The sequence below is a fragment of the Neophocaena asiaeorientalis genome, unplaced genomic scaffold, assembly GCF_003031525.2.
Source record: "Neophocaena asiaeorientalis asiaeorientalis breed wild unplaced genomic scaffold, Neophocaena_asiaeorientalis_V1.1 scaffold90, whole genome shotgun sequence".
NCBI classification, from domain to species: domain Eukaryota; kingdom Metazoa; phylum Chordata; class Mammalia; order Artiodactyla; family Phocoenidae; genus Neophocaena; species Neophocaena asiaeorientalis.
In genome coordinates this window covers 1258752-1280430 of record NW_020172445.1, presented here as the reverse complement: position 1 = coordinate 1280430, position 21679 = coordinate 1258752, and the positions used below count along the sequence as shown (strand labels likewise).

Here is a 21679-nt window from a genome sequence, read left to right as displayed (position 1 = left end):
CCCCGCCCTGTCCCGCCTCGCCCCGCCCCGTCAAGCTGGTGGACGCCGCCGGCCACCGGCCTGCCCCGTTAGCCTAGAGGGCGGAGCGAGCCGTGAGCGCCTCCAGGGGTGTGGGAGCCGCGGGAGCGCAGGGGGTGGGGCCCAGCTGGCCAGGGGAGGAGCGGGGCGTCTGGGCTGCAGGCGGCGGAGCAGAGGGAGGGGCGGGCAGCAGCGGCGGTGACCGCGGCAGCTGCGGCGCGACCTAGCCGGGCAGCGACCAGTGCACGGAGAGCGCGAAGTCCGCGCAGCCCAGCGCAGCCATGTGAGTGTCCCCGCCGTTTCCGGGGACCGCGGGCAGGGCGGGGGTCAGGCGCGGCGGTTCTGGTGGCTACCCCCGCCTGGGGAGTCCCAGATCTGCTGCCCCGGCTGAGGCCCTGTCCCGTATCGCCCCATCCCCGGAACCCAGGCCTCGCGGTGTCGTTCCTCCCCTCCTCTCGGGCGCGGAGGACGCCCACAAAAGCCGCCGCCTCTGGGCCTGCCGCACCCGGCGCTGCCTCCTTCCCTCCCACGGCAAGGCCCAGGCGGCCTGTGCCCCGGGGCTCTGGGGTGGGCCAGGCCTGAGGGTGGGCCCTTGGCGCCAGCCTGGGCCCTGGCACGGACGCTCATCGGGAGCCCCACTGCCCTCGCCGCAGGAGAGACTGAGCTGGGAATGGGGAGAGGGCGACAAGGGGTGCAGGCCCGCCTCCGAGATGAGCTAATCTCTCTGGCCTCACCGGCTGGCCTAAGCCGCTTTGGGGCCCGACCCGAGGTAGCCGATGCGGCCTTGGGCTGGGCTCTTCGCCCAAATCTGGTGCGGCCCAGGCCGGGGAGGATAGCCCCGGCGCCGTAGGGGAACGGACCCTGTACCTGGAAATGAGAGGCTGGTGTGGGAATTCTGCAAGCAGCCAGGCCTGGGCAGCCTGCAGAACCAGTTTGGGGAAGGGGCTGCTCACAAGGGCTAGGGGTCTGGGTAAGCCTGGCTTCAGCACCCTCTGTTCTCCTCTCCCCGTTAGGCCTGAGTCCAGCCTCCAAGACTGACCCATCTCAGCCAGTTCTGGGTTGCTTCTAATATATGTCCAGGCTGGCTGGCCGAGCACCTACTGGGTGCAGTCCAGTGTAACAATACGGTGGGCCATCTGTGGGGCTTGCCCTGGGCCTGCATCGCTCAGTGCCGGCACAGCCTTCTGAGGAGGGTTACCAGACGATCTGGCAAATGCAGAAACTGGCCCAGAGAGGTTAAGTAATATTCTGAAGGTCGCACAGCTGGTTTGGAGAGAGGTGGGAATTAGACCCAGATTTGAATTCTTGCCACTGCACTATCCGCTTCCCCGGCATGGAGGGTAGCGGCGGGGATGGGTGGGCGGGGAGAGAGATGAGAATTGGAGAGTGAGGTACAAAACCTCCCTGTCAAAAACAATAAACAAACAAAACCCAACAAAAAAAAAAACCTCTCTGTCCTGGGTCCTGTGGGGCAGCAGCTGCAGAGGGGTAACTGGAAATGGGTGGGGATGAGGGGAGCACACAGGGCGCTGGGCTGGGTCCTCCCCGGGTGGAAAAGCTGGCGGGGAGGACGCGGCTGAGTCACTGCGGGCCCCTCGCTGCAGCTCGGACTAGCGCCTCTGCCAGGCCCGGCCCGGGGGAGGCCACAAGGCTTCCAGTGCGCCGCCGTCCGGGAATGTGACCAGCTGACCAGGGAGGGGGCCGGCAGGAAGTGAGGCCACCCGGCCGCCTCCGCCCGGTTCCGGGGTGGGGGGTCCCAGGCCGCACCGCGCCCCCCTCCCTCCCTGCTCCCGCAGCTGCGGCATGATGTCAGCAGCCGGGTTTGGGGCAGTTGCCATGGAGACAGGGGCAGGCTCAGGAGGGACCCCATTCTTCCTTGAAGCCGCCCCTTGCCCGGGTTATTTTTAGCGTCTGTTTACCTCAGTCCTGGGCGGCCCTGCGGTGGGGCGGGGCTGGACCGGAGACTCCCGGGAAAGCGGCTGGCCTGGCATACCACTGAGCTGGGCCGCACAGGTGGCGGGACCTCCTGACCCACGCAAGTGCACCAGTTTTGGCGTGTAGAGGGTATTAGAGGCCGCGGGATCTGGGGCCACGCAAGCGGGCAGAGTTCCATTCCTAGCTGCCCTGAGCTGGCTATGCTGCAGGCCCCATCACCCTTGAGACCTGGGTTCTTTCCCATGTCAAGAACAGACTTCAGGGCTGCCGTAAGTCCAGAAAATCCCCTGGCTCTTATCAGCCAGCCCCCACCAACACCAGTTGAGGTGGCCCCTCCCCTTAGCTCAAGGGGTTCAGCTCTTTCCCTTCCCCCACCCCCAGCAGGGGAGATCCTGCCTATTCACCCCCTGGAATTGTCACTTAGATTGATATTCTAATGGTCATTTAGACCAACAGTTATACATCCTGGTCCCTGTGGCAGAAGCCCAGAGAAAGAAAATTGATGGGACACTCAGCCTACTCTGAGTCCAGCCCACCTACTCAGTTCCAGAATCCCAGGGAACCCCCACCCAGCCCCATTCTCAGAGGGCAGAAGCCCACCTGCTGATACAATCAGAAAGTAAGGAAAGGAAAAGGAAATTGTCCATGAGGTAGAGGAGTTGGGGTAGATAGAGACTTGAAATCTACCCCTTCAGCAGCTCAGGATCTACCTGTATCTGGGCAACCCAGTTCAGTCAGCCCCCAACTCATAATCAGCTCCTGCCTTCCTTCATTGCTTTGGTGCAGGGCGCAGAGGGTACAGCAGTGAGCAAAGCAGACAGGCCTCAGCCCCCAGAGTTCACAATCTGGTTGGAAGACAGACCCTAAAGGGGAACTGACAACTGAGTTATGTGGCCTCAGGGATCAGAGAGAGGAAACTATGAGGCACCTTAAAGGGGGACCCAATCCAAGGCAGGCTTCTTTGAGGAAGAAGTAGTAGGGTAAGACTTGAAAAAAGAGAGGGAGCTGGTCAGGCTGAGAGTAGTGGGAAGAGGATATAGGATCAATGAGAGCTGCTGCTTAAGTGCTGAAGAGCCTACAGGCATGGGGAGAATTCACAGTATCTGGAACAGAATGATCATGGGGGGAACAGAGGGGAGGAGGAAGGTATATGAGGGAAGGGACAGAGCCTGAAGGTCTTGTGGGTCATGTTAGAGAGTCTGGACTTTATCCTTGGGGTAGAGGAATGCCCATGGATGTTTCACAAGAGTTAGAATAGAGGGAAGTTAAAGATTTAGAGTCCTGGGGTTTGAATCCTGGCCCTACCACTTAACAGCTGTGTAATCTTGGGCAGATTAATAATTGTTAATAACATCAGTTAACATTTGTTGTGTGTTTACAGTGAGGTACTGTGTCCACCCCAACTTCTGTACTCCACATACGATTCTCCCTTCCCCAAACACTCCCAGTAGAGGAAGTATCTCACTTCATCCTCCCAACAGCCCTGTGAGATCGTTGTTATTGTTATCCTCATTTAACAGATGGATACCTGCAGCCCCAAAAGGTTAAGAAATGTCTCGCCCAAAGTCACACAGCCAGTTAGCCTCAGGTTTCTCACCTGTGAAGTGGGGCTAATAGGACACACCCCCGTAGGTTTGTTGCCAGAATTAAATGAGATGATGTTTGTTAATTAAGCACAGTGCTTGGCATAGAAATCACTTGATAAAGGACAGTTTTTAGCATTGTCAGGTGACTGGAATTTCAAGAGGGGCAATGCTGTTATTGAATAGATCATTGTGGGTTAGCATGGAGACAGGGAACCCATTAGGAAGCTGCTGTAGGGTTCTAGGTGAGAATTGGTGATGGCTTGGCCTTGAGTTCTAGCTATAGGGGTGGAGGTGAGGGGGCAGATTCCAGAGACGGCAGGAGTGGGTGGCTGAGTAGATGTGGGGGTAACAGAGGCTGAGGGATCCATGATGATTCCTAGTTTCTGTCTTGAACAACTGGATAAATAGATGGTGGGGCTGTCGGGGAGAGGTTAAGACTGGGGAGAGTCAGGTTTGAGGAGGAAAGTGGTGACTTTAGTTTGGGGCCTTCAAACTTAGCACATCCCTAATAACCCACTCCACATTGTCACTCAGCTTCCAGGAGGTATCAAGCAGGCAGCTTGATAAACAGGCCTGGTGCTCAGAAGAACGGTTTGGGCAAGGAAGAGATATGGAAGCTGGCAAAATTTAGATGGCATTAAGCTGTGGGAGATGTACCCAGCCCATGAGTGGGGAGGATGAGGCCCATTCAGGGATGGGGAGAAAGGCAGATCCTCTGGGAAAATAATAATGTGCAGCCAGAGGGATAGGTGGAAAGCCAGAGGCACGTTGTCTCTTGAAATCCAAGACAAGGAAAGGCTCAAGGAAGAGGAAGAGAACTACACAGTGAAAAGCTTTGCTGAGATCAAGCAGGATAAGGACCAAACATTGGACACTGGATTCAGCAATGGAGAAGTCACTGGTGACCTTGTCCAGACAAGTCAGGGGAGTACTGGGTATAGAAGCTGTACCAAGATAGGAAGAAGAGTGGGTGGGTTTGGAGAGGAAATGGAGGTAGACACCTCTTCAAGAAACTTGGCTCTAAAAGAGCCAAATAGGGTGAGGGGTAGGGTAGCTAGAAAGAGGCTGGGAGTCCACAGAGGGGTCATTTCTTTTTGTAGTTATTTATTTAAAGTTAACTTTATACTGAAATATAATATTCACACAGAAAGGGTACATGTCCTAACTGTACAGCTCACAAGACATTTTCACAAAGGAACACACCCATATAGGATCAGGAAATACAACCCAGATTAGGAAACAGAACATAATCAGTACCCTGTCAGCCCCCTTGCGCTCCCTTCCAGTCACTACTCCCCAGGGGTAGTGTCACTACTATTAATAGTCACTACTATTCTGACTTCTGTCACCATAGATTAAGTTTAACTGTTTTTGAACTTTATATCAAGGAACTCAAACATATATCCTCTCTTGTGGTCTTGCTTTTTTCACTCAACATTGTGTCTGTAGGATTCATCCACATTGTTGCATGTGGTTGTATATTGTCCATTCTTTTTGTTGTATAGCATTCCATTATCTACTGATGGGCATTTGGATGGTTTCCAAGGTTGTTTTCATCTTTTATGTGGGAGTGACTTGAGCTTGTTTGAGGCTTGTGGAGAAAGTTTGAAACACTCATCTTCCATGGAAAGGGAGAAAGATGGCTAAGGTCACACATGAGGATTTCCCGCACGGGAAACAAAAGCCTGGCTGAGGTTGAGATTTGCTCTTTTCCAGCCCAGCTGCTGTGCCAAGACCTCTGGCAGCTCCCGCCAGCCTGTGCACAGGTGCAGAGAAGGCAGGGGGTTAGGTTGCCCAGGGTTGGTTTCTGCCAGGTAATAGAGAAGCCCAGGGTGCTGGGGATATTGGTAGCAGGCAAGCAAGCTGGAGTGGTGGCTACAGATCCAGGCTGGGGAGAAGGGTGTGCAAGGAAGGTAGAGAAGAGAAGGTAGGAGGGAACTGGCAGAGAGAAAGGAAGCAGAGGCGGATTGTGAGCTCTGTGCAGGGCAATGTCTGTGCAATTCCAGCTGTTATCTCCAGAGACTTGCATAGGGTTGTCACTTGGTAAATAGTTGAATAAATGAGCTGAGGTCTCAAGAGGTCACAGGTAGAAGGCAGGTGAGGAGGGGGTGATGGAGATGTGGTTCTGATTTAGGAAAGGGTCATTCCAGAGCCAGGTGATGAGACTGGGGTGTTCCCATGGAGGGTGGCTGCACGGAGCAGAGGCCAGTGTTGGGTGGGCAATCCATGGGAATGCATAGCTGCCAGCATAGGGTGCACAGCATCCAGTCTTCCAGGAGGGAGGGGGAGATAGCATTTCTCAAACTAGGATCCTTGGACATCTTGCATCTGAATCTGTAGTGGGGTGGTGGGCTGGTTGGAAATGCAGACCCCTGGGCCCACCCCAGCCTCTTGGGGAAAAAGTAAGCCCAGTGCAGCAGAATTGAGCATCAAGGAGCAAGAGTGTTTATGCGGTGGGGGAGCACCCAGGCCATCTGAGAGGATGAGATGCTCAATGGACCCTGAGTATGGTGGCCTTTATCCAGGCTAGAGTTGGATAGGGATAGTCAATAAAGAGATACTGGGGGCAAGAAAGGGCCAACACCAAGGGGATTCAGCCCAGGTGAGGTGGGGGCCAGAAGGATGCGGCCTCTGCCCTAGGATGCAGCTTCTGCCAGAGAGAAGGCCCTGATTGGGGAATGGGACCGGATCCTCTACCCTGTGGCCTGGGGGTAGAGAGGGTGTCCAGACTGAGCATCCCCTCTGAGGGTGGAGGGATGGGGGTGGTGCATGGTGCTATGGGACTCTCTGCACCCAGTTGCTTCTCTTCCTTCTCTCGGTGGCAACACATAATATGGGGTTGATCCAGTCCCCCACTTTTAGCTCCTTCTCAGCCTCCAAACCCCCTCATGCTCAGTGCTTCTCTGCCGTCCTTTGGCACAGTCCCTCCACTCAGCACCCCCAGCCCTTCCTTCTACTCTCTCAGCCCCTGCTCTCTAGCCTTCACACACTCAGAACCCCAACTCTCAGCCCTCTGTGTCCAGCTCTCTCTCAGCACCCCTCAACAGCCACAGTATGAGCCCCCTGTGCTAACTGCACCCAATTCAGCCCCACCCGGTGTCCTCACTCTGTTTATCCCTCCATATTCACCGCCGCCCTCGACTCCCTTTACCCACACTCCTGACCCAGCCGAGAAGACCCCTGTAAGTCCCCTGCCTGAGGGGAACCTCCAGTCACCCCTCCCAGAGGCTGGGAGGGGGGCCAAGGGCCAGGTGCCCCCGTGGTCCGGCGGGTCCCGCCCCATCCCGGCGGGCTGAGTCAGGCGGCAGGAACTGGGCGGGGGGCGGCGCCAGGAGGAGCTGAAGCAGGAGCCAGAGTCGCTGGGAGCGAGCGCGGAGCCCAGCCCGGCCGGCACCGAGTGGCCCTGGGCCGGCGGGGACACGGGGGGCAAGCACGGAGCTTGGAGGGCTGTCCTGGACTTACCATGAACTCCAAGAAGAGAGGTAGGACCTGGTCCGGGGCTGCGGAGGCTCCGGGGCTGGTCCCAGGGGGCTGCGGGCCGCGTTCTGTGGGCCTGGGGTGCGTGTTTCGCCGGAGCGGTGTGGGGGTCTGCGGAGGATCTCTTCCTGCTAAGGTCACGGGCAAAGGCTGCTGTCTGTGACTCAGTTTCCCGGTTGGAGTCTCAGGAAAGTGGAGGGGGCGGGGCACTTCTCGGCACTGCCCCCCAACCTGGGAATCCCCCGGCTCTGGGCACCGGGAGGGCTCTGGCGTCTGGGCGCCTCGGAGCGGGTGGGGGCTGGAGGGGAGCAGCTTCCGCAGGGCGGCCGGTGTGGGGAGCCCAACCTGCACAGGCCGGGCCTGCCAGACAGCTCTGCTGGGCTCAAAGCACGCACCCCGCCCCGCCCCGTGACCTCCTACGGCCTCTCGGGGTGTGGGCGTGGGAGCTCCTGGTCCACTTGGGGGGAGGAGGTCAGAGCAGGGCTGGGGAGCCCGCCCCACCCCCGGGTAAACAGGCGCTTCCGCACATTCTTTGCGCGCCCCTCCCCTTTCCTGCCCCTTCCCAGCCCGGGGAGGGTCCCAGTGCGACCCCCCTTCCTGCCCCGCGCGGCAGGCGGAGCCTGCACCTCTGCAGGAAGTGGGGGCGTAGCCGAGGCCACGCTGAGTCCGACACCGAGTCACCCGCGGCCGCCCTGTCATAAGCACCAGGGCCGCTGGGGTTCGGACTCCAGCCTCAGGCCGTGGCCGGCAGGACTGAGATACAGAGTCGGGGCCGCGGGGAGGGGGCTTCAAGGGCCTGATTGGCGCTGGACACCCTCCCTCGCCACCCCCAGGGAGCCCCGCGCGGACTCATTCCATGATGTCCCTGTCGGTGCGGCCGCAGCGCCGCCTGCTCAGCGCCCGGGTCAATAGGAGCCAGTCCTTCGCAGGCGTCCTCGGCAGCCAGGAGCGGGGGCCCAGGTACGCGGCAGAGGGGGGCTTATGGGGTCAAGAGAGTCTGACCGGGTTGGAGTGTGCAAGTGAGGGCTTGGGGAATGACTTCTTGCCGCTTCCTGAGTGCAGTCTCTTCTTCAGGAGCTTCCCATCCTTCAGTCCCCCGGGGCCCCCACGGAAGCCCCCAGCGCTCTCCCGAGTGTCCAAGATGTTTTCAGTGGCGCACCCGGCCCCCAAGGTCCCACAGCCTGAGCGGCTGGACCTGGTGTACACGGCGCTCAAGCGAGGCCTGACGTAAGCAGTGCCCTCCCAATGCCTTGTCCCATGATCCCTCCCTAAGTCCTCATTCCCTTTCTGCTAGTAGGAACCTTCCCCAGCCTCACACCCTCTCCTCACTGCTTGTTCCCTGGGCAGGTAGAAGCTGGAGAGGTAAGATAACTCTTGTGGTCACCCCTTTCCCCAGGGCCTATTTGGAAGTGCACCAGCAGGAGCAGGAGAAACTCCAAAGACAGATAAGGGAGTCCAAGAGGAATTCCCGCCTGGTAAGTGAAGGGTTGGCATCCCGTATGCCCAGGATTAATATGCCCTTTGCTCTTGTGGTGTGGGGGACTGGGCAGCACCAGCCCTGGGTGACATCAGAGCTGTTTTCTGGGGTGATTTGGTCCAGGTGTGACTAGAAAAGGGGGTATCAGGGAAGGCTGGGGAGGTTCCTCTCCTCAGGTTTCCCAGGCTGCATGTACTTTGCGTGGGACCCAGTGCCTGTCCATGGGAGCTTCCAGTGGGTTGGGTCAAACCCCACAGACATGGACAGCAGAAGATTATGTTGTAGTGGTACTGAGGGAGAGCCATGGTTCTGCCTGGGGAACAGGTCAGGGCTTCCCAGAGGAAGAAACATTTCTGCTGGGTCTTGAAGCATGAACAGGAGTTCCCTAGTAGAGGGAACCATGCATGAAGAGGCACAGAGCTCTCTTCCTAGGGGTTGTAGAAAAGGCAGTGGGCCAGGGGAGGGATCCCATGGAAGAGGTGGGGGGAAGAGTACTAGAGGGGCCTTGGGGACCAAATCTATGACACCAGCAAAGACCAGGCACGTGGGAAGGTAGGTCAGTCCCTGCTTTGACTGGAATGGCTGTGGACTGTGGTGTGAGAGGGAGGAAGGCTGTGATGAAAAGGAGCTAGGTAGGTCTGGGTGAGCAACTGCCCCTGCTGGAGTACTTCTCCTACCTCCTAATGCCCCCCTCATCTCTCCCCGCAGGGCTTCCTGTATGACTTAGACAAGGTGAGTGTATAGAGAATGGTGTTGGAAGAGGTTGGCTCAGGGGGAGGTAAAGGGCCCTGGGCCTCAGGCTTCTCCTAACACACCTCTCCCCCAGCAAGTCAAGTCCATTGAACGCTTCCTACGACGGCTGGAGTTCCACGCCAGCAAGGTACTTGTGCAGCATGCGTGTGTGCTTGCAGCGTGGGGTGGGGGATTGGGTATCACAGGGAGATGGGATGATGCTAGGCCCTGGGTGAGCAACCCCAGTAGTGAGTCTCAATCCCCCCTCTGCCACCCCACTCATCTGCCCAGATCGACGAGCTGTATGAGGCATACTGTGTCCAGCGGCGTCTCCGGGATGGCGCCTACAACATGGTCCGTGCCTACAGCACTGGCTCCCCAGGGAGCCGTGAGGCCCGGGACAGCCTGGCCGAGGCTACTCGGGGGCATCGGGAGTACACAGAGGTGAGGGATGTGTGCCTGTGAGGCAGAGGCACAGAGTGTGGCAGAGCTGGTGAGAGGGGACTGGTTCTTGACCTCCTCCTGTCCCTGCCCATCCCTCTCAGAGCATGTGCCTGCTGGAGAGCGAGCTGGAAGCACAGCTGGGCGAGTTCCATCTCCGGATGAAAGGTACCAAGTGGTGAGGCCGACTGGTGGCGGGGAGAGGGAGGTGTGTGCCTGAGACCCCTGGACCCAGCTCATCTACTTCTCCCCCACTCCCAGGGCTGGCCGGCTTCGCCAGGCTATGTGTGGGCGATCAGTATGAGGTAGGAGGATGGGCAGGGAAGGGCTGGGATGGCAGGGTCACAACACCAAGGGCTGCTTCAACCTGCCTCTTCCCCCTAGATCTGCATGAAATATGGGCGTCAGCGCTGGAAACTACGGGGCCGCATAGAGGGTAGTGGAAAGCAGGTGTGGGACAGTGAGGAAACCGTCTTTCTTCCTCTGCTCACGGAGTTCCTGTCCATCAAGGTGATGTCTCTGCCCAGAACCATAGGACACCAAGATCCTGTGGCTCTATGACCCTGTGAACCCCTTATGATCCTCATGACCCTGAGACCCTTACCCCTGTGACCCCCATCTGATTCCATGGCCCTCTGTGAATGCGTGACCCCTTCACCTTCATGACCCTGTGATTGCCTTGTGATCCCCTGACCTTGTGAATATATGACCCCTGAACTCTCATGAGGCTGTGACTCCCACGACCTCAATGACTACAAATTTAGACCTCTGTGGTCCCCGTGCTCCCAGGCTGCTTTGAGCCTCCATGGCCCCATTACCCTGAGAACTCCATTCCCTGTAACTTCCTCATGGCCCAATGACCCTGTGACTGTCCCATAACCTCTATGCAAATTCAGACCTCTGATCTCCCACAATCTCATGACCCCTACACCCTTGTGACCCCACCATGCATTCTTGGCTACAGGTGACAGAACTGAAGGGCCTGGCCAACCATGTGGTTGTAGGCAGCGTCTCCTGTGAGACCAAGGATCTGTTCGCTGCCCTGCCCCAGGTCGTAGCTGTGGACATTAATGACCTCGGCACCATCAAGCTCAGCCTGGAAGTCACATGGAGGTTCGTGGGGCTGAGGGGCTTGGAGACGGGGCTGGGGCTTGATGTTAGCACCTTCTAACAGCTTCTTCCCTCTCCAGTCCCTTCGACAAGGATGACCAGCCCTCAGCCGCTTCTACTGTCAACAAGGCCTCCACAGTCACCAAGCGCTTCTCCACCTACAGCCAGAGCCCACCAGACACGCCCTCACTTCGGGAACAGGCCTTCTATGTGAGTCACATCCCAGGCTCAGCCCCCCATCCAGGGGTTTGCCGGGGGTGGTCCTGAGATGTCCTTTTCTCTCTCCTAGAATATGCTGAGGCGGCAGGAGGAGCTGGAGAATGGCACAGCGTGGTCCCTGTCGTCCGAATCTTCTGATGACTCCTCTAGCCCACAGCTCTCAGGCACTGCACGCCACTCCTCAGCCCCCAGGCCCCTGGTGCAGCAGCCTGAGCCTCTGCCCATCCAGGTTGCCTTCCGTAGGGCTGAGACCTCCACTTCTGGAACCGTGGATGAGGAGGGGGCCATGGCCCCAGCCCTGGCCAATGGGCATGCCCCCTACAGCCGGACTCTGAGCCATATCAGTGAGGCCAGTGTGGATGCTGCCCTGGCTGAGGCTTCAGTGGAGGCTGCAGGCCTAGAAAGTCTAGTCCAGGGACCCAGCCCACCTGCACATCCAGATCCCACACATGGAGAGCACCCTAGTCCTGTCCCTTCTGCCCTGGACCCTGGCCATTCTGCCATAAGCCCCACTCTCAGTACAACAGGCCCCGCCCACACATCTACAGACCCTGCCCCCTCTGCACACCTAGACTCAGCTAACAAGACCATAAATTCTAGCTCTCCTGAATTGCCAGACCCCACGCACACCACTACAAGCGCCACCTCTAGTGTTGTAAGCCCTACCCATAGTGCTCCAAGCCTTACTCACACTACCACAGGTTCTACCCACAAGACTGTGGTCTCTACCATCACTATTACAGGCCCTACCCCCAGTACCACAGGGTCAGTCCAGACCACCACAAGTCCCACCCACAAGCCGATGCTTTCTACCGTCACTCCTGTAGCTCCTGTCCCCAGTACTACAGACCCAGTCCAGACCACCACAAGCCTCAGCCACACTGTCACAAACCTGACACACACTGTCACAAGCCCCACCAACAAACACGTGATCTCTACCCTCTCTACTGCAGGCCCTACCCCCAGTACCACAGACCCAGCCCAGACTACCACAAGCCCCACCCACACTACCACTAGCCCCACCCATACTACTGCAAGCCCTACCCATACCACCATAAGCCCCACCCACACTGCTACAAGCCCTACCCATACCATAACAAGCCCCACCCATACCATAATAAGCCCTGCCAACACTACTGCAAGCTCTACCCACACCACCACAAGCAGTACCCACACTACTGCAACCCCTACTCACACAGCCAGGATTTCAACTCACACCGCTACACCCAATGCTAAGGACCCAGTCCAGATCACCGAGAGTCCTACCCATTCTGTCACAAGTCCCACGCTTATAACTGTAAGCCCTTCCACTTTTCTAGACCTTGCCACGCTCTCCAACCCCTCTGCAAACACAGACCCTCCCCTCCCAGGCATCGACCCCCTGTCCTGTAGCTACCCAGCCTCCACTTCCTGCACTCAGGCAGACCCCATAGCCCCCAGCACCTCCCACCCAAGTCCTACCTGCTCCAGTTGGGAACCCCTCACAAGCCCTTCCCCAAAACTCCCAGAAGCCATCCGTCAGAGCCCAAGTCCCCCTCCCTCACCCCTAGCCCCTGTGCCCCAGCATTCAGACCCTAGAGTGGCCAGGGCTGCCCAGGCCCCAGTTCCAGGGGCAGCTGGAGGTGCTGGGGACAGGAAACTGGAAGAGGCACTGGGGGCCCTAATGGCTGCCCTGGATGACTATCGTGGCCAGTTTCCTGAGCTGCAGGGCCTGGAGCAGGAGGTGACCCGGCTGGAGAGTCTGCTTATGGTGAGGAGGGCTGGGCTGGTTTGCGGCAGCGCAGGGAGGGCAGCCAGGCAGGGGCAACAGCTCTCACGCCCTTCACAACCCCAGCAGAGACAAGGCCTGACTCGCAGCCGGGCCTCCAGTCTTAGCATCACTGTGGAGCATGCCCTGGAGAGCTTCAGCTTCCTCAATGAAGATGAAGACAATGACAGTCCTGGGGACAGGTGAGAGGGGCTAGGAGCGGGGGAAGAGGGGAGGTGAGTAGCAGGTGAAGGAGAAAGGCGAGAAAGGGGAACAGGTGAGGTGAGGCCAGGGGGAGCACGTAAAGAGAGCAGTAAGATGGGTGGTGGGCTCGAGGGAGGTGGGTGGGAGGGGATGGACTTGCTGGCAGGTACATCTGTGTTCATCCCTCCCATGTACTCCTCGTGTGTCCTTGTTGCTCATGTTTTTAATCCCATCTGTATCCCCAGTGCTTCTGGTCACCTTTCTCCTCATCCCTGCAGTGTCTGCCTCCTCCATCGGTCCCTACCAGCTCCTGAGCCTCCAGCTCCTCCTCTCTTCCTTGGCCTCACCTTGAACCTACCCTATGAACGAGCCTTTACTGTGCCTCCCCATGCATCCTGCGCCCGCCAGCATCAACCCCCTCTGTCTGGACCCCAGCTTTCCCAGAGACCCTGGCCCCTTGGCTCTTTGTCCCAGAGTGGCCTTTGCCGATTCCCAGTTGAAGGTCATGCCCAGCCCCTCCTCCCTCCAGTGCTGCCTAGGTTATGGCCCCGTGCCCTGCGCCCCTTGGGCCGCAATCCCTTGCAGTCCACATTGCGTAGACCATCCCGCCTGCAACCCTACTCCCGCCCATCCCAGCCCCGGCGGCCCCAGAGGTCCCAGCAGTCCTAGCTGGAGGTAGCCCTGGGCAGACAGGCTCTGGAGACCCCTGCTACCACCTGCTGGTCCCAGCCCTTTCCTCCTTCTGGAAGTCCTCCGTGAACTTACCCATTGTCTGTTGTTTGTGCATGATGTGTTCTTTTGTTCTCGGATGGGGGGAACTTAATAAAAATACTCTGGTGACCAGATGATGATGTGTGCTCCTGGGGCGGTTGACCCCATTTTTCTCTCAGGCCCCCAAACAGCCCGGAGCCTGGGGCTGAGGACAGCCTCGACTCACCTAGTGCCCGACCCCTCAGCACAGAGTGTCCAGCTCTGGACACTGCCTTGGTCCAGCATCTGTACCACTGCAGCCGCCTCCTGCTGGTGAGGCTAGTGGTATTCCCCCACCCTTCCCTTGTAGCCCCTTCCCCCAGGGAGCCCTACACTTCAATCCCGGCCCTGCACACCTCCTCTGAGTTCCACTCCCCAATGTCCCAGGGCCTGGCTCTTGCTGAATGGAACACCTCCCACACTCTGGCTCCCCCAGTCTCTCCCGATGCATGCAGGGACTGGTAGTCCCTGGTCTCCACCCTCCCTAAGCTCTGTCTTGAGGTCTGAGCTACTTGGCCACCCCTATTCTCCAGAAACTGGGCACATTTGGGCCCCTGCGCTGCCAAGAGGCATGGGCCCTGGAGCGGCTACTACGGGAGGCCCGAGTGCTTGAAGCAGTATGTGAGCTTAGCAGGCGATGGGAAATCCCTGCCACCTCTGCCCAGGAAGGTAAAAGCTGTGTGGGCTCTGCCTCATGTCTGCCCCAAAGTTCCTCCCTTGCCCTATCCCGCCTATGCGCCTGTCTCCCCACCGGCCTGTCCTGTTGCTGACAGTTTCCTGCACCTCCTCACAGTGGTGCAGTTCTCGGCCTCCCGGCCCGGCTTCCTGACCTTCTGGGACCAATGTACAGAGGGACTCAGCCCCTTCATCTGCCCTGTGGAGCGGGTGCTCCTCACCTTCTGCAATCAGTACGGCGCCCGTCTCTGCCTGCGCCAGCCAGGCTTAGCCGAGGCTGGTGAGTGGGCTGCCTACCTGCCCCCTTTGCTCTCCTTTCTCAGATCCCCAGTGATGGGACCTCAGGGAAAGCCAGGTCAGCCCACAGAGACATGCTGAGATGAGCACTGGGAAGAAACATCGAAGGCTTATGCCTCAGCACAAAAGGGCCCAGATTGGACCCTTTTGTGCTGGGTCCCTGCATCTGCACGTGGGGTGGGAGCACTCTTCCCTCTAAGGACCCAGGTCCATCCACACCCTGAGACCTGCGGCACTGCCTCCCACAGTGTGTGTCAAGTTCCTGGAGGATGCCCTGGGGCAGAAGCTGCCCCGGAGGCCCCAGTCAGGCCCTGGAGAGCAGCTCACCGTCTTCCAGTTCTGGAGTTACTTCGAAGCCTTGGACAGCTCCTCCATGGAGGCCTATGTGACCGAGACTGCCGAGGAGGGTGAGGCAGTAGCCCTGGTCACAAAGTGGCCTGATGCTATGGGTGGGTCTGAAGGTGTGAATTCAGGATATGAAGGTACAAGAGAACCCACCCCGGGAGGCTCTTTGCCCTGCCAGCTTGTTCCAACTGACACCCCCCTGCCCGGCTTCCTTTTTTCAGTGTTACTGGTGCGGAATCTGAACTCAGATGACCAGGCTGTGGTGCTGAAAGCCCTGAGGTTGGCACCTGAGGGGCGGCTTCGAAGGGATGGGCTCCGGGCCCTCAGCTCCCTGCTTGTCCATGGCAACAACAAGGTCATGGCTGCTGTCAGCACTCAGCTCCGGAGCCTGTCACTGGGCCCTGCCTTCCGGGAAAGGGTAAGAGTCAGGCAGGGCTCCCTGAGGGCAAAGGCTGGGGTCCCAGGCTCCCAGTGTCTGGCTAAGTCTGCCCTCCCACCCTTAACCAGGCTCTACTCTGCTTCCTGGACCAGCTCGAGGATGAGGATGTGCAGACGAGAGTGGCTGGCTGCTTGGCCCTGGGCTGCATCAAGGTGACCCCTTTCTCTCCCCTCCCAGCTCCCCAAGCGCTGGGTCCTGAGCCTTTCTCACCTGCTGCACTGGGCCCACCTCAATGCTGTCTCCCCCGGTAGGCTCCTGAAGGCATTGAGCCCCTGGTGTACCTGTGCCAAACGGACACAGAAGCCGTGAGGGAAGCAGCTCGGCAGAGCCTGCAGCAATGCGGTGAGACTGGGGAATGGGAGATATGGGTCAAGTTGAGTTCTATGACATTTTGGCTGCTGGGAATAGGGATGAGATGGGGTCAGGGGTGGGAGGGCCAGGGCGGGGCTAGGGCCTCTCCTGATCCCATCTTTATCCACTACAGGAGAAGAGGGACAGTCTGCCCATCGACGGCTGGAGGAGTCACTGGATGCCCTGCCCCGCATCTTCGGGCCCGGCAGCATGGCCAGCACGGCATTTTAAACTCCCCACCCACTGGCCCCCAGTGCCCCTTCCCCCCACTTTCAGGGCTTACCAGGCACTGGCAGGGAGGGTGAGGGCTGGCTCCAGACACTCCTCCCTCACAGATTCCTATCAATGAAAATCTAATATATTCTCCTTTTGTCCTCGGGGTGGGTAGAGTCAGTGCCACAGTCAAGTGCCTCCCAGCCTCAGCTCAGCACACTTGCCATAGATCGGTGTCCCGGGCCTGGCCGTCCTGCCTCTGCCCTGCCACGTCCCTTGGTTTTGTATTTTATTTACAGAGTTTTACAGAAAATAAAAAAGCAAAATGCCTTTCCTACGTAGCCTGGACTGGTGCACTACTGACCTTCTGCTCCAGCACACTCTGGCTGTGGCCCTGACACTAGTGTGTCCACACTCCAACTGTGACAATGCCATGTGCTTTTGCCCTGGAAATCCAGATGGAAGAGAGCCCAGAGGCTGGAACTGCGCTTGGAAAAGAGGGCAGAGGAAGAGGGTGGTGGAGTGTTGCTGAGGAGGCCCGGCCTGCAGGTGGGTGTACCCTGGGCCTGGAAGCTGTGGGCCTAGACTGGAGCCAAACTGTGGAGTTGGCCTAGAGAAGCCCCAAAGGGTGCCAGTCCTGGGAATGGCTCCCTGGCAGCCAGCTCACTTGGCCAGAAGGCAAAGAGGAAGCAGGCAGGAAAAGGTGTGGTGGTGGCTGGAGCTTCTGGCCACCAGGGAGCAGCAGAACCCTGTCAGGGAATGCCAGTCTTCTGGGTCTACGCCTCAGCCCAGGCAGCTTCCTACAGAAGGGGCTGAGCACAAGGAGCTCCTTGAGCGCTGGGTAGTTGAGAGGAGATTCTTGCCGAGGGGAAGAGCTGGGGCCTGGGAGGCAGGAGACCCGGATGGCTGCCCTGTGACTCTAAACAGAAGGTCCCTCCTCTCCCTGAGCCACCTCCTCTCCATAATAACAAACCTGACTAAACCCTGTGACCTCCCCACAGCTGGCAGGCTTGTGCTGCTTCAGGAAAGAGGGCTCTAGGGAGAGGGCTCACGTGAGTTTATTAACCCCAGAAAGTTAAGTGTTCAATGGGAGGAGGCTGAGGGTGGGGGGACTTCAGCATGGCAGGCCTGTTCTAAGGAGGGCCCGAGGGAGGCCCACACTCAAGGCTGGAGAAACAGGTCTGCCACCCTTCCCCTCTCCCTCCAGAGCTTTCAGTGGAGACAGTGCAAGAGCAGGGCCTTCCCCACTCCCTGAGCCCACTCTGGCGTCCCAGTACCTGTGGCTGTAGCACAGCAGCGTGACACCCTGGGGGGAGTCTGTGTCCCTGCACTCAGGTAGAGCCAATGAGATGCCAACAGTCCCCGCTGGGGGGTGACCCAGATCCCCAGAGAGCCCTGCCCCCCTGTGTTTTAGAGCTGTGTATGAAGAGGTTTGGCCGGGCCCTTAACCACCTGCTGGGGAAGCCAAACTGAGCAGAAAAAAAAAAAAAAACGGTAACAGGAAGGAGCACAGGAAACACCTGTGTGTGGATGCAGGTGGCTCATTCCAGTTGGGTGGGGGCAGGCTGACAGCCCTCAGCGCATCGGCGCAGCGCTGTGCTCCCTCCGTGACTGTGACGGGTGGCATGGGAGGGATAGTGTAGCTCAGTTTTGGGGTGGTCGGCTGGAGTGGTAGGGGAGGGGAAGGCAAACAAACGATAGAGACCAAGCCAGTACCCAAAGCTGGCCACAGCCTGGGCCTGCCGCAGGGGCCCCTGCATCAGGGCTGCAGTCCCAGGACCACCCCTAGGAGCCCCTCAGGCCTGAGGCCCCACGAGAGGTCCCCTAGTAGGGCAGGACTGTCCACTGACATCCAAAGTGTGGCCTGTGTGGTGGGCAAAGAGGAAGTGAACACTGGCTGACCATGTCCTGTGAAAGTGCAGGCGGGGGTGACTGGACTAGCACAAGTTCATGGCTTTACCCACAGGAGAAGACAGGGCCTGGGCAAGAAATGTAGGATGGGAAAATATCCCAGCCAGGGGTCAACTGGGACTGTCACTGGAAATCTGAGTGGCTCTACATCTCTGCATTCCAATTCTGGGAAGGGATAAGGTACCTAACTCTGTCCTCTACAAGGAGAGTCCTGAATCCCGAGCCTCGTATTCAGCTCTAGGTGAGGGTGGATATGAAGGTCAGAGGGTACAGGAGCTAGAATTAGGGCACTATGAGGTACAGCCGAAGGACTATCAAGGCCAAGACAAAAAGAGCCTCGGGCCTTTGCCCCACTAACCCTACCCAGCTCAGAGCAGTGTGAACCAACCCCAGAACAGCCACTCAACCCCTCTCCATCAGTGACTTGAAGTCAGGCTGGATGGCCTCCTATACCCTGGCTCAGGCCCATGTCTGTGAGATGGTGCGGGGCAGGGAGAGCCCTTGTCCTCCCTCCTGTACACCTTGCCCTCCCCTAATACACATAGCCTCACATAGGTCTTCCCACAGGGCAAAGCTGCTCCCAGCACACCTCCTATCTCCTACCCTGCTGTCACACAGGTCTGGGGAGGCACTCACTCCCGCGACTCTGGACAGTTGAGAGCCTGCTGTCTCCAGTGATGGGAGGTTGATGACACCATCGGGAGTCAAATGCACCAGAGCAGGGAAAGCCTGCCCCAGCTGTCCTGTGGAGCCTGTGCCAGCCACCTGAGGGGACAGAAGGAAGTGGGCCTCCAAGTTCTGTGACACACTGAGAAGCACCCCATCAATCAGGTCCATCAAGGCCACAGCCATGCCTTGGCCACCATCGTTGGGGGTCTCCCCGGAAGAAACTAATAAGCATGCACTGCAAAAGGACCAGGCTGAGGTAGTCCAGGATACAATTTATTGTGCTGGTGGTCCCTGGAGGCTCCCCCGACTCCCCTCGTTTCCTTTTGCCCTCCTCCAACCTTACCTTTCCTCCAGTCTCCCACTCTTCTTCCTCATGTAGTCAAAGCTGCAGAGAACCAAAAAAAAAGAAAGAAAAAAAAAAAGGCGTGTTGGTAAATGCAAAGAAGCAGATGGGTTGGCACGTGGGAAGAGAACTGCTTCTTTGTCTCGCCTACAGAGCGGGGGTGATTTCCTTATGTGCTTCTGCCTGGTGTGTGGGTATAATCTGCTGAACCCTAGGCATATGACATGCTCCCCCCAACCCCAAACAGCCCTGGAGTGCCCTATTTAGGCCATCCATCACCCATGGACAGAAGGCTCTTGGCTTGGCTGCCAGACCTGGCTCTTCTGGGCCTACGTAATACAGAAGGGTGAGCTTGGGAAGGACTCCCGGGCCTATACAAACAGCTCAGGAAGAACGTCTATCATTTGGAAAATAAGACTGTCATTGACGTGCGAGAAGGGGCCTCTTGTTTCAGAAGGCTGCAATGGGGTGTGCAATGGGGTCACAGTTTAAGTTTAATGTCAATGGTCACGTCTCACTTATCTCTGAAGACACCCAGGGCATATGGGTCTTCAATAAGTACTGACTTGGAGCAGCTGAATAAGCAGATGAATTGCCATGCTAACACCAACGTTTGTAGCTATTTCCTCTGAATCTCCTTACAACTTTCTCCTCCACCTCCTCCTCAGGCATCCTCTTATAAACATCACTCCACAGGATTCCATTCTAGGCCCTTTTCTCCTCTCTTTTGAAACACACTCCCTGAAGCACCTCATCCATTTCTCTGGCTTCCATCTATACGCTGAGGCTGTGTGCCAGTGATTCACACGGCTCTCTCACCTCCCAACCCCCATATCCAACTGGTGACTGGACACCTTTTCAACAGCATTCTCAAAATCAAACGTCTCAAAACCTGTTTCTCCTCCAGAACTTCTGGAGAAAGTACTCAGGTACTCAAGCCACGCAACTGGGCCTCACCCTTGACTCTTTCCCTGTCCCCTCTTCCCAGCCATCAGAATCTTCTCAATTAAATGCCCTAAATATTTCTAAATTCTGTCTGCTTCTCTTTATCCCCATTGGCACCACTCAGTTTCAGGACATGTTGACCTCTCTCCTAAACACTAAAACTGCCCCCTCACAGGCTCCCTGCCTCTGATCTTGCCCTTCTTCCGTCCATTCTCCATGGTGCAAAGTGATTTCTAAAAACATAAACCCACCACTACAGTTTCTCTTAGGGAAAATTCCAGCCCCCTCAACCTGGCTCACAAAGGCTTTTAAGTGTGTTCCTCTCTCCAGCCTCACGTCTGCCACCTAACTTCTCAGTCTGCACTGGACCTCACCGAACCACCCGCAGGGCTTGCGTGCCCCTCTGTGGTACACTCTTCCCACTCCTCATCTTGCCTTGCTAATGCCTGGTTACCTGATAGGCTTCAACCTAGACATCACAGATTTCTTCAGGAAGCTTCCCTTCCACTGGGCTCCTGTCACAGAAGCATGCATTTCCCCTAGTACAGTACTAGGGGAATCACACCCCATTGCAATTGCTCATTTACTTTGTACCCTCCAATATATACATCCGTAAGTATTTGCTGACTAGTCTACTAGGTAACAGGTACCACCCAAGTCTGCGAAAGGTGATTGGTTGCCTTGCTTGTAGAGCTCGGTCCAAGTGTTTTGCTTTGTTTTTAAACAGCTTTATTGAGATTTAGTCCACGTACCATGCAATTCACCCATTTAAAATGTGCAATTCAGTAGTGGCTTTTAGTATATTTACAGAGCTGTACAATCATCACAGTCAATTTTAGAGATTTCATCAACCCCAAAAGAAGCTTGGCACTCTTTAGGTATCATCCCTGGGACCTCTACATCCCCTTCCCTTTCCCGGCCCCCAGACCCCGAGGCAACCACTAATCTACTGTAACCACAGATCCTATAGATTTGCCTATTCTAGACATTTTTTTTTTTTGGCCGCACCATGCAGCATGTGGGTCTTAGTTCCCCGACCAGGGATCGAACCCGCACCCCCTGCAGTGGAAGCGTGGACTCTTAACCACTGGACCGCCAGGGAGGTCCCTGGATGTTTCTTATAAATGAAATCAGGTTAGGTCTTCTCAACTTACCCGATTGTAAGATTCACCTGAGAACTTCCGTGGAGATTCAAATTCAGAGGCCAGGGAATCTGTATTTTAAACACGTGCTCCAGGCAGTTCTCTATTTAATCAGGCTGCATCTGCCTTTACTGTTCCCAGCAAAAGTGGGTCAAGAAATAGCTTTTGATGAATACCGCTAAAACTTAACACGATCTGAAAACATTTTGAACATGAAAGGACAGTGTATGTTTAATGCAGAAAAAGCCTGGATACTCAAAATACTCCCCAGAGTCCCCCATGAAACATAGCTCTTCAGAATGCACTTTTACTGGGACTTCCCTGGTAGCACAATGGTTAAGAATCCGCCTGCCAATGCTCGGGGACATGGTTCAAGCCCTTGTCCAGGAAGACCCCACATGCCGTGGAGCAACTAAGCCCGTGCGCCATAACTACTGAGCCTGTGCTCTAGAGTACGCGAGCCACAACTACTGAAGCCCACGCGCCTAGAGCCCGTGCTCCGCAGCAAGAGAAGCCACCATGATGAGAAGCTCGCACACCGCAACAGAGAGTAGCCCCTCGCTGCAACAAGAGAAAGCCTGTGCACAGCAACGAAGACCCAATGCAGCCAAAATATAAATTAATTTTTTTTTAAATGCACTTTTGGGCTTTCC

General features: G+C 57.1%; 2 protein-coding genes across 4 annotated transcripts; one reads left to right on the top strand and one right to left on the bottom strand.

Moving 5' to 3' along the window:
• The first annotated feature begins 151 nt into the window (after positions 1-151).
• On the top strand, positions 152-21414 carry RIPOR1 (RHO family interacting cell polarization regulator 1). Of its 3 annotated transcripts, none has more exons than XM_024732935.1 (23): positions 152-301; positions 7850-7976; positions 8091-8243; positions 8413-8491; positions 9202-9225; positions 9320-9373; positions 9517-9669; positions 9771-9834; positions 9928-9971; positions 10051-10176; positions 10631-10779; positions 10857-10986; positions 11066-12745; positions 12830-12945; positions 13837-13969; positions 14230-14365; positions 14490-14651; positions 14917-15075; positions 15235-15431; positions 15521-15604; positions 15704-15794; positions 15937-16565; positions 18546-21414. In XM_024732935.1, exons 2-22 carry the CDS (start codon positions 7873-7875, stop codon positions 16032-16034), a joined length of 3936 nt encoding a protein of 1311 aa, XP_024588703.1. In that variant the 5' UTR covers positions 152-301; positions 7850-7872; the 3' UTR covers positions 16035-16565; positions 18546-21414. The 3 variants fall into 3 exon arrangements, with proteins under 3 accessions (XP_024588703.1, XP_024588690.1, XP_024588699.1); XM_024732922.1 differs by lacking the exon at positions 152-301 and adding an exon at positions 5292-7021; XM_024732931.1 differs by lacking the exon at positions 152-301 and adding an exon at positions 7003-7021 and having other exon boundaries at positions 12833-12945.
• On the bottom strand, positions 5040-7840 carry LOC112391567 (proline-rich protein HaeIII subfamily 1-like). Its single transcript, XM_024732943.1, has 2 exons — positions 7002-7840; positions 5040-5295 (listed from the first exon to the last, which is right to left on the bottom strand). Exons 1-2 carry the CDS (start codon positions 7713-7715, stop codon positions 5056-5058), a joined length of 954 nt encoding a protein of 317 aa, XP_024588711.1. The 5' UTR covers positions 7716-7840; the 3' UTR covers positions 5040-5055.
• Positions 21415-21679: the final 265 nt, after the last annotated feature.